This window comes from Mytilus galloprovincialis, chromosome 1 (assembly GCF_965363235.1).
Source record: "Mytilus galloprovincialis chromosome 1, xbMytGall1.hap1.1, whole genome shotgun sequence".
NCBI lineage: Eukaryota > Metazoa > Mollusca > Bivalvia > Mytilida > Mytilidae > Mytilus > Mytilus galloprovincialis.
In genome coordinates, this window is record NC_134838.1 from 12,000,714 (window position 1) to 12,013,222 (window position 12,509).

The 12,509-nt window shown below is 31.8% G+C and overlaps 1 protein-coding gene across 2 annotated transcripts in view; it reads right to left on the bottom strand.

Moving 5' to 3' along the window:
* Positions 1–12,509, bottom strand: part of LOC143065309 (transient receptor potential cation channel subfamily V member 5-like) — a 62,537-nt gene that overhangs the window by 11,228 nt on the left and 38,800 nt on the right. The window contains exons 11-14 of one of the 2 annotated variants that reach the window (XM_076238817.1): positions 11,574–11,725; positions 8,863–8,972; positions 8,217–8,323; positions 4,455–4,616 (exon numbers count right to left, since the gene is read on the bottom strand). In XM_076238817.1, coding sequence (XP_076094932.1) covers positions 4,455–4,616; positions 8,217–8,323; positions 8,863–8,972; positions 11,574–11,725 — 531 coding nt within the window. Of the gene's footprint in view, positions 1–4,454; positions 4,617–8,216; positions 8,324–8,862; positions 8,973–10,938; positions 11,049–11,573; positions 11,726–12,509 lie in introns of both variants that reach the window. The other variant, XM_076238824.1, reaches the window with a different exon arrangement.

Below are 12,509 nucleotides of genomic sequence, written 5' to 3' on the forward strand. Positions count from 1 at the left end.
TTGCTGAACCAATTGTTACCAGTGAACCGGTGGTGGATGTTAAATCACCTGAAGATGATGCTGAATTGTATCCAGCTTGTGTTGTTACTAGGGCGATGGCTAGAAAACAACAAAATGAGAATTTGCAAGAAGACAAGTTTGATTACATGGACCTTTCTGACACTTTTATAGCTGATATTGAAGATCCTGGTAACTCAGAAAAGGCTATTATAAAACCACCTAGTGTTAACAAAAATGTTATTATGCCATGGCCAGATGTAAACAGCCATTCATTAGACCGAAATAATTTACTCGAAGAACAACATAAAGATCCTGAGGTTCTTCAGCTCAGCCAGAGGGCTCAACCACAGGAGGAAGCAGACAAAGTGGCCGAATGCTATTACCATCAGGACAGTATTTTAATGAGGAAGTGGAGGCCTCCTGATGCTACCCCAGAGGAGGAATGGAGAGTGCTATACCAAGTGGTGGTGCCTAAAGTTTATAGACAAGAAATTATTGGTCTTGCCCATGACACCCCCTTGGCTGGACACTTAGGTATAAGGAAGACTTGCCTTAAGATCTTGCAGCATTTTTACTGGCCTAAACTTAGAAATGATGTTGCAGAATACTGCAAATCATGTCATATATGCCAGGTTGTTGGTAAACCTAACCAGAAAATACCACCAGCACCACTTCTGCCTATTCCAGCCTTTGACGAACCCTTCAGCAGAGTTCTAATTGACTGCGTTGGACCTTTACCAAAGACCAAAACTGGAAATGCGTATTTATTGACAATCATGTGTACATCCACACGCTTTCCTGAGGCTATTCCGCTAAGAAATATCAAGACACCTACTATTGTCAAAGCTCTTATCAAATTTTTCACGTTAGTAGGACTTCCTAAGTCTATACAGTCCGACCAGGGATCAAATTTCATGTCAGGTCTATTTCAGCAAGTCGTGTACCAGTTAGGGATTGCTCAGTATAGATCAAGTGCTTATCATCCAGAATCTCAAGGTGCCTTAGAACGTTTTCATCAAACATTGAAGAACATGATTAGAACTTTTTGTCTTCAATTTGACAGAGACTGGGATGATGGAGTTCACTTTCTACTTTTTGCAGTTCGAGAGGCTGTTCAAGAATCCCTTGGATTTAGTCCCTTTGAATTGGTATTTGGCCATACTGTAAGGGGACCGTTAAAATTGATTAAGGAAAAATGGCTAACTGAACATACTGACTTGAATCTTTTAGACTATGTATCTAGATTTAAAGAAAAATTGTATACTGCTTGTCAAATTGCTCAGAAAAACTTAAAAAATGTACAGAACAAGATGAAAATATGGTATGATAAAGATGCCAGGGACAGAGTTTTTGAGCCTGGTGATAGGGTACTTGTATTTTTGCCAGTCCCTGGACATCCTTTACAGGCTAAATATTGTGGTCCTTATACAATAGAGAGTAAATTCAATGATTTGAATTATATTGTAAAAACTCCAGGTCGGCGTAAACAAAACAGAGTGTGTCATATTAATATGTTAAAACCATATTTTGAGCGTACTAATGAATGTGAGAGTAAACCAGTTGCCACTTTAGGCATGGTTAAATTTGAGAACAATCATGGCAAACCAGATGTAATTGAACCACCTTTTAGTTCTAAAACTATGGAAGAGACAGTTAGATTGAAAAATTCAGAAATTTTGTCAAATTTAGACTCAAAACTTGCACATCTGTCTTTTGATCGTAGAGAAGAAATAAAAACTTTGGTATTTTCTTTTGCAAATCTTTTTCCAGATGTGCCCAACAAAACCAATGCTGTTTGTCATGATGTTGATGTAGGAGATGCTTCTCCAATTAAGCAACATCCTTACCGGCTTAATCCACTCAAACTTGAAGCTATGAGAAAAGAAATTAAATATATGCTTGACAATGATATTATTGAGCCGAGTAACAGTGAATGGAGCTCTCCTTGTCTCCTTGTGCCAAAACCAGATAAAACCTTTCGTTTCGTGACTGATTTCAGAAAAGTAAATTCAGTCTCAAAATCTGATTCCTATCCGATTCCAAGGATAGACAATTGTATTGACAACATTGGTCAAGCAAAATTTGTGAGCAAATTTGATTTGTTGAAAGGTTATTGGCAAGTTCCACTGACACAGAGAGCTCGTGAAATATCAGCTTTTGTTACACCAGATGGCTTATTTCAATATACTGTAATGCCATTTGGCATGAAAAGTGCTCCAGCTACATTTCAAAGAATGATCAATAATGTTATAAAAGATTTAGACTGTTGTTATGCTTATATTGATGATCTTATTGTATGTAGTGATAGCTGGGAACAGCATTTAACACATTTGTATGATACTTTTGATAGATTGTCATATTCAAATTTGACTGTTAATCTTGGTAAAAGTGAATTTTGTCAGGCCACTGTTGATTATTTAGGGCATACAGTTGGCCAAGGTCAAGTAAAACCTATTATGGCTAAAGTGGAAGCTATTTCCAAATTTCCTCCTCCTACAAATAGAAAACAACTTATGAGATATTTAGGCATGATTGGATTTTACAGAAAATTTTGTTCAAATTTTGCTACTGTGGTTCAACCATTGACTCATCTTTTACGAAAAGATTCTAAATTTATCTGGAGTGAAAATTGTCAAAAAGCTTTTGAAAATAGCAAATCACTTTTAATTAATAGTCCAGTTCTGATTACTCCAGACTTTGAAAAACAATTTAAACTTGCCGTTGATGTAAGCGATGTAGGAATAGGAGCTGTTTTATATCAAGAGACAGATGATAATGTTGAAAAACCTATATCATATTTTTCTAAGAAATTAGATAAACATCAGAAAAATTATTCAACTATTGAAAAAGAGTGTTTTGCAATGTTGTCAGCACTTCAACATTTTGATGTATATTTGAATCCCACTGTATATCCTATTCTTGTTTATACTGATCATAATCCTCTCACCTTCATGCATAAAATGAGAAACAAGAATCAGAGGTTGACTAGGTGGGGTTTATTGTTACAGGAATATGATGTAATTGTAAAACATATTAAGGGTAAAGATAATGTAATAGCTGATGCTTTATCTAGAGCTTATTAAATCACTTTGTATATATAATGTATTTTTGTTCATATTATTCATGATAAGTTTTTGTTACACTAAAACTTCTTTTAAGGGGGGAGGTGTTATGATATTGTAATTATTATGTTTATTTATGTTGGCCTAATTTGTGTTGTATGGCCTGATAGTTGTTTACCAAATAATCTTATAATTGTGCAGTTTAGGAATCACTGGAACAATTACAGAATGATTGGAACTTTCTAGAATGATCCTTATAAAAGATGCGTAATTTAAACTTCTACGTTATTCCAGAAACTTCCGTTGTAACTTTCCAGGATTTTCCACAATGTTCCATTATAGAGTGTTCCAGAATTTTCCATGACAACACTATATATACAGACACTAAAGTTAAACTCTCATAATTAAACTTGGACATAGACATTGATAGACATTAGTATTCACAGCATTTGGATTGACACTTTTATTCTACAAACAACATCATACTGGATTGTGACATTAGTAGTGAACGTAATATTCAAATTGGATTCCGAAAGATTTCCGGATACAGATAAAGATAACAGATTGGACTCATATTTTGACAGTTAAGTTAACAGTAATATTTGTGTAATACCTTTTGTAAACTTTTGTATAATAAATATTGTTAAATTTTATTATTGATTTGTGTCTTTTGTTGGCTACAATTTAAAGGCGATTTCTGGCCGTAACATTAGTGACAATATTTATAAGTGTATTTTGCTTTGTGATGAACAATTCACAAGCAAACTTTACATAATATTTATGCATCTTCACATAAAATTTGAATATGACACCTGAAAGACTTGATTCAATGAATCTAAATCTGAACCTGTACAAAATAAAATCATTTTTTTCAGCTGCTTTCCTTAGGTCAAACATAAATTTTCATTGACAATGAAGAGCTAATGGAAATAACAAATCGGTATATGTGTAACAGTATTGTGTTGGTTTTTTTTTTACTTTTCCATATAATTTAATTCCATTCTTTCTTTTGTTAAGCTAAACACTTTTAGTATTTTTTTTATTTTTATTTTTTTATTAAACTTATTATGCTTTGCATAGACAGCAGCTTATTTTGTTCAGTATGGCACCAGTCTACAATTAGCAATGGGGGACAACTTATTTTGAATTTGTGAAATAATAAAATCAAATTAGTTATTGGCAATTATAGACTTTCAATGTTTTTCATACATGTCTTAAGTTAAGCCATTTCAATTGATATTTATATAGTGTGTCTTTTTATATGTTGTAATGTTACACTATTATCTCAGGTTAGGATGAAGGTTGGCACCTGTTAAAACCGCTGCATTTGTATGCACCTGTCCTAAGTAAAAAAAATATATATACAAATCCTGACTGTGTACAAGAACATACCTGTTTTCTCCACTCTTTTTCTGATTTATTTATAACTTGTGTATAAGTATTGCCCATCATAGCTATCAACATGTTTAACAGCAATATTGGTACTAATATCATAAAAACAGCAAATACCACTTTAGTCAAACCTGGATACTTTGTATAGTTAAAATCTTGGTACTGAAATAAATGATTAACATGTAAAATTTACTCTCTGTTACAAATAATATTCCAAAATTATATTTTTTTTTTCAAGCAAAGGTACAATTTCATTTTTAACTTCATTGTTTACCGTATTTTCATCTCCAAATAACATTGATGTTAATGATAAACTAAACTATATTTTACTGTACTTAAAACTTGTTGACAGTTGAAATGTATTCAATTAGTGCGTAAGAAAATTCAATAGGTACATTGCTGTCTCATTTGTGAATGCTTTATATTTACTGGTATTCACTTGTATTGCATACTATTTTAAAATTCCAGGGTTTAAATTTATATAAACAGTAAAAGGTTTCAAACTTCGTCTGACATATCAATAGTTTGTAAAAGATGAACTATTCACAAATTTAAAAATAAACAAAATAGGAAATGATAAAATGTGTTTTCATGGTTATAAAAGACAATGAACTTAAACAATAAAGATGAGCTGTCTTTATACATTTTTAATGAATTGGAATGGTTACTAAAATATGTTTTTTTAATGGAAACCTTTAGAAATCATGAAATATCTTGACAGTTACAATATGAATAAATCTTTGCATTGACCTGACTTTGAAGTGGATCTCAAATGATCAGCACAAGAGATGCATCAAATACACTCTAAAACAATGTACAATAACTGTGGATTCAGTATTATTCGTTGGATACCAACTTTCGTGGATTTTGTTGGTCAAGGTGAACCACGAAATTAACTGTTCAAAGAATAACAAATTTCGGCAAAACAACAAAAATAACATGTAAGTTTTCCTAAATCAACGAAAATTGGTTCCCACGAAAATAAGTTAATCCACAGTATAGAATATTGGTTTTTCAGTAATAAGGTAAACAATCTTTATAAAATTAGAAACAATAACAACAAAAATACAACTATTATTTGTACATTACTCAAGCTAACAAGATATTTTTAAAAGATTTCCTCTACTGCTAATATAAAATACAGACAGTTTCTCAACATTCAAATGTCCGAGAATTACGATAGAATCAATCTAAGTATGTTAAACTGCATCATATCTTTCCCTGCTTCATAGCTATCTGAAGGTTTCTATTGGGAATGAGCTATAGCTCATTTTTGAATGCCGTACTTTGATCTTAGGTTGTTTACATCAATATCGGGGATTTGTTCAATTAGGTTGTCTCATTGGCAATCATACTACATCTTATATATGTCTTACTGTTGTAGGTAAAAACAAAATGAAATTTTCTAGGATATCAAGTTAGCTGCAAGAACATATCCAAACAAGAATGTGTCCCCAGTACAGGGATGCCCCATGAAGGAACGAATGAACGGACGGACGAACGAACGCACAGGCCAGAAAACATTGGGCACAAAAAGAAATCTGTCCTGAAACCATTAAATTTTACACTTATTTCACTGGTCCATTTTTGAAATATGCAAGCCTCTTGTAAACAGCCTGTTATTTGTTTTTGATGGTCAAGGGTCAAGGGCATTACTCTCTCATCCAACTTCCTCTTATGTACGACAGCATACATAACACTTTACTATGGGTTTTGAACCCTCTTTTTTAATCTATTTGAATGTTTGTCATGATATATATAGAATTAAATAAGTGCAAGAAAACAAGACTCTGAAATCTCCAACTTAAAGACTTTCAAATCATGTACACTTTTGAATATATTTTACTCAAAATGCATTATATTTTGAAACGGCAAATCTCTATTATCTTTGACTTTGAAAACCATTGTCACTAGAAATCTTATCCCTGGGTGTCTTGAGATTTCTTTGTTTTTGTTCTATCCCAAGTTTAAATTTCAACATTTATCTTTATTCTATAACCCTAATTAACTACTCATTCCAGTTAAAAGATTTCTTTTTAAAAACTTTTATTTCGAAGACCTTTTACAGCTACCATTGTCTAACATCTAAAGCATCAATAAAAAAACAGCAAATAATGACTTTACTCATTTTGCTCTTTAGGAAAGCATATAAATAAAAAAAAGTAGTAAAGTCAATTTATATTTTATAACTATAAAGATTACTTACCAATTAGAAATATTTCTAAGCACATGTAACAATGGGTAACATATACACATACATTAAACAATACAAAAAGTGAGAAAATAATCTAAAATGTGCTAAAAGAACTACATATGATATTCAAAGATACCTGAGAAGTATTTCTCCTGCTTAACTATAGCATGCATGTGTGAAGAAACATAGGTATCAAAACATTGGTATAAAGTGTTGGTTTCATGTGAAAGGGTTAACAATTGGGACATTCTTTACACAGACAAAGACATTGTCATGCAAACAAGTTTATATAAATAGTGTTTCTTGGCAGTGAAGATTTTAAAATGCTACCTTAAAAAAACCAAAGTAACTGGCAAAAAAGAAGTTTTAAAAGGTACTCTTTACAAAAAAGGTTAACAAATCAGGATGAAGCATTTTCAGCATCATATACCTAAACCAAAGATACATGCTAATGCATTCCCGTAATTTTTAATTTGTTTGAAAGATTTCATGACATAAAATTTTCCTATCCCAAATCACTACTATAACTACTAAATACTATCCCAATAAATTGGGTCTCAGCAGTAATATTTGTTCATAAGAATCAATTATTTTTGCCACTTTTAGATAATATATTTGCAAAATCTGTTTAAAACTAAAAATGTATTCCTGAAAAGAAAGCATAGAGTTCTTCTGATTAAAAATATTTTCTTTTATTGTAGAGGTTATATTTCATGATATTTTCCACAATGACAGCACACAAAACAATTACAAACACAGTAATGTATTTGCATGCAATAAACAGTCATTCACATGAATCAGTATGCTGTTTTCACATGCAATCAAGTTACTTTGAAATTTCATGCAGAACAGGTACTGTGCACCATAAAACACATGGTCTCCTTAATTTTTGTGCTTTGTTCTCTCTATTTCACATATTGTTCTATTTGTTTAATTTGCTTTAATTTGTCAATTAAAAGACATGATATGGTTCTAAATTAAGATTTGATTAATTTGTGTCAATATTTGTTTATTTGTAGTTTTCTAAAAATAAATCTGTCAAGAACTCCATTCACCATAGATAATTATCAGGATCAATATATAGGAAGGTCTCAAAATATTACTAAAAATGTACCCACTTTGTCCCCCCCCCTGAAACCAATGCATGTGATTTAGATGTGAATTAAAGGGATGGCAATGACTTTTTAAAAACTTAGTTTCCCTGTTAAATGGCAATTACAAAAAATGCTTTTTCTTTACTTTACTACTTCGTCAAGGAGTAACCAAGCACACATTTTAAGTGGTACTGAATGATAAGGACAGTGAAAAATCCCTAAACCCCTGCTCTTAGTGAATTATCTGGTCAAAAATCAAATGTTTGCTTCCCTTTTTTCTGTATGTCAACATGTCCATAACAGATGATTTTGCATGCTTCATGCTTGGTTTGTGAAGGAAAACGCAAGGATGTGACTTTTTGTAATCAATACTCATACAAGGATGTTATTAGTATAATATATGATGGTTTTCAGTACAAATATACCATACAGGGAGTGTGTATATCATGATTATTATATGGTTGTTATACTGACCTTGAATTCACCCAAGGTCATCTGAAACAAAGTCATGATGGTATCCCCTATAGTGAGGAAACCTTGAGATTGATTATCTGTTGATCCTTGGAACAGGAAGTAAAAAGCTGAAAAATATTAAATCGTAAAGTTATGATACCTCAATAAAGAAACTGAAAGTTCAATTCATATTGTACTTACACAATCGAATATTAAATTGACTAATGAATTATAAGATTTTATGCTGCCCTTTAGAGGCCTTCTGCTTATTTGTAATGTTGGGTTGCTGTTTAATTGACATACACTCTCCACATGTATTCATTTCTTATCAATACAAAATCTGGTCAAGGTCAGGTGACAATGTCTTGCTGACCAGTTCTGTTCATGAACTAATACGTCCATTTTCAGGCAGATGAGTCTTTGTTTGATTTCTTATTTATCATTTTCATCCACAAATGTTTTTTTATTTATTTGTCAACTACCTGTAACTACAATAGTATGAGACAACTTGATATAGATATAAAAAGATTTGGTACGAGTGCCAATGAGAGAACTCTCCTTCCAAGTCACAGTATGTAAAAGTAAACTATTATAAGCCTAAGTACTGCCTTTAGCACATAGCCATTTTTCGGTAACTACATAACATTTTAATCAGTGTACTTCCTACCTTGTGTAAATCCAGCTAAAAATATGACATATATAACACCAAATCTGACCAGGTCTCCCATACACATTTTATAGATCATTGATACAAATGGCCCTGTCAGCTTGACACTTCTGTAAACAAATCATTGTTATGTAGTGCATGGTTCAAACAGTGAGGTTACTCAAAGCATGGTAGGACTAAGGAGTGTATTTGTTAATATTAATTTATTCTGCATGAAAGATTGTATAACTGTATAGATGCACTTTATAACAAAGAGGAAAGAAACATGGACTCCATGGCCAAGAAGATTGATCTAACACATAGTACACTCCATGGCCAAGAAAATTGATCTAACACATAGTACACTCCATGACCAAGAAGATTGATCATAGTACACTAAGTAAAAAACTTTCTTATTATACCTTGGATTATCCTATTTAGAAGGAAATACATTTTGGGAATGATAATAAACTCTTTATTCAAATAAACAAAATCAAAATACAATGTTCTAAAATTATTGAAAAAGAAAGCCGAATACAGGGGCGGATGCAGGAATTTTCGAAAGGGGGGGGTGCAGGGGGGGTGCAAAACATATGTCCCGATACAAATGCATTGATCGGCAAAAATAAAGGGGGGGTGCGCACCCCCGGAACCCCCCCCCCTGGATCCGCCACTGGAATACTACACATGCTATATGTGTAAGATTTATTTTATATCTTATCTTAACAATCATTTTTATTTCAAAAATATAGGAAAAATTGACTATCCAAATTTTCAAAAACCAAAAAAATCTTTCTTTTTATTTGAATGCTGACATCAATTCTAAAATAATGACCTTGGAAAACACTCTTTTTTTAGCAGAGTCTGCTTATTCATCATTAATTTTGTTTGAAAGAGGATTTACAATGTATTCACAACATATCTGTTTTATGGGGCACAACATGATAAAGGCTGTTTTAACAAAGAATTATTTGAACAAGAGTGCACACGCTGAAATTTCTCGCCTTCTTTACTTATCATTGATAATATTTTGAAAATGAGGTCAAAGTCAGATGAACCATGCCAGGCAGGCATGTACAGCTAACAATTCTTCCATACAACAAATATAGTTGACCTATTGCTTATAGTTTAAGAAAAACAGACCAAAAACAAAAACTTAACACTGAGCAATGAACCGTGAAAATGAGGTCAAGGTCAAATAAAACCTGGTCACTATCCCTGTCAAGCTTTCTGCAACAAAAAATGCAGGCTCGACAAAAACTGGTACCCTATTATTTATGCTATACTGGTTACATAATAAATAACTATATTGTAAAGCACAAGCTTCTTCCCTCCATTTTCAGCTGTGATTATAACATGTAAACCTTTCATGCATAATAAAACTATTACAATATACAATATACTCAAATCTTGCATAAAAAGTGACCACACCAAATAGATTAACCTTTGGCAAATGTTTTTGATGAACTTAATCACAACTGGTTTCTTGATTCAAACAGATGGACAATTAACCTTTTCACTATCTAAAGGACTATGAGTTATCTCATTTTTTGCACACCAAAATGATAATTGTCCTATGTCATTGGTTGAATTTTCATTGTTTAGGACGTTTAGAATGCATTAGATTCTGAAATAGCCAATTCTAACTTTCATTTAAAAGCAACACTTATAACTGAAAATTTCTATTAAATTCAGCAGGTCCATATTTGAAAAACACAGTGGTATTCTGTTGTATTTTCTAAAACCCTTAAAGAAACTTACATATATATGTATTATTTCATAACTTGAATAGGTATGATATCCAATGTTTTTTTGGTATTTTTATTGCTATGGGACTGACCAAAAACGTCCTTTATCTGATCTTAGCAAATGAATGTACAAGTTAAAGATAATGATTACACCACTTGAATCATATGACAGTCATGATTGTGTTTACACACTATTGGGGAGAGAACAAATGTTCATCTAAAAATCAACATTAAGTTATTAACTATCTGGTGTGTTTCACACTTTGATGTGATGCAATATTAGATAACACGCTTGAAGGATTAAACAATCATGGATATCAAATATGCAATGCAATCTATACACAAATACCTCCAGAAAATTGGGCAATAAATATAGCAAATATGATGCTAAATTTGAGAAAATCTGTTCTGAGCATAAGATACATCATAACAACCATAGCTCCTGTCCCTGGATACCCTCTACAATTCATAAATATTTAAAAATATCTTGCTATGGAATTTTCTTGAGTCTTAATTCTTGAAAGATGGTTTTAACAATAAAAACTTTCCCAGTAAGATTTAATAAACGTCTCCAAGTTTTTTTTATCGCTAAAATACTTTTTTAACAGTCTATGGTAGAGACCAGAATCTTTTTTTAGTTGAAAATGAAAATTTGGACAAATACTGCAAAACAACATGTATTTTCAAATCTCTATGGCACAATTCATAAATCTGGAAGAATAGCTAATCGGAATAATGGCTTTTACTAGTATTTACCAGAATCAATAAGGCTGTCAATATTTCAATGTTATTACACAAAAAAGCTCATTCTTCGCTTAAATGTCAACAGTTTAAAAAAAACGTCATTAAGAAGTTACAATGTTTTGATTTAAATTGATAGAATTTCAAAAAAATTGTTGTTTTTTTTGAATGGCAAACTGCATTAAAACTGGATTAACAAAACACTAAATCAGTTCTGCTTTATTCCAATAAACATTACTTTACCTTGCAAAAAAAAGAAGAAATGACCATGCTGTCGGAGTTGCTACAATTAGCAGTATATCTTCTACATATCGTAACCTCAGAAAGCGGAATGGTATACACGCCAGCAGCAGAACACATGACAATAAATATAACGTAAGAGCTGGAGCATGTCTCTGTAATACAAAAGGGTACAGAATTAAACGTAAAGTTGAAAACCTTTAAATGAATCTTACTGCAGTATGAGAATTATTAAAAATGACACTAACTCTGAGGCAACAGGTTATATACATATATATATATGTATAGATGCTTCTTCTGCCAGATAAAATTACTTCTCTAGTTCAATGTATCAACCCCAAAAGGAATAAACTGTTTAACCCTTTCGCGGCGAGTGTATCCTTGAAAAACACCAAACCTTTGAAAAAAAGACCAACTACAAAAATACTTGTATATTTATATATAATGGTTGACCCTGATAAATAATTAATCCATTTTGTTTATCTACTTATAAAAGATAATCATGACCAACTATATTCTGCTTTTTTATTCTTCTAAGATATGCAGCATGGACTAATTGAACCAGAGACGTATATGTCTGATTGAACCAAAAATATTTTTTTTTTAAGCAGATTTTTTTTTTTTTTTATAAAGTATTGTTATGTTTACCATGGAAAATGAAACAACAAACATATCTTGTTTGTTAAATAACACTCTTTAATACCAGTGTTTACAATATCAACAACGTATCCGTGGTATCCGTACAGTATATGAGTATATGATCGTATCATGATCTATCACTTTGAAAACGAGTAGTCGTTCGTCGATTGACAGAGTTGTCTTTTCATCAATACAAATGGCGGTCGGAAACGAAAAGTCAAACGGTTAATTTAGGAGAGATAAAAAGCTTCGGTTTTGCTATAAACGATGTTTAAATGACAAAATTGAGTGATAAGAGAA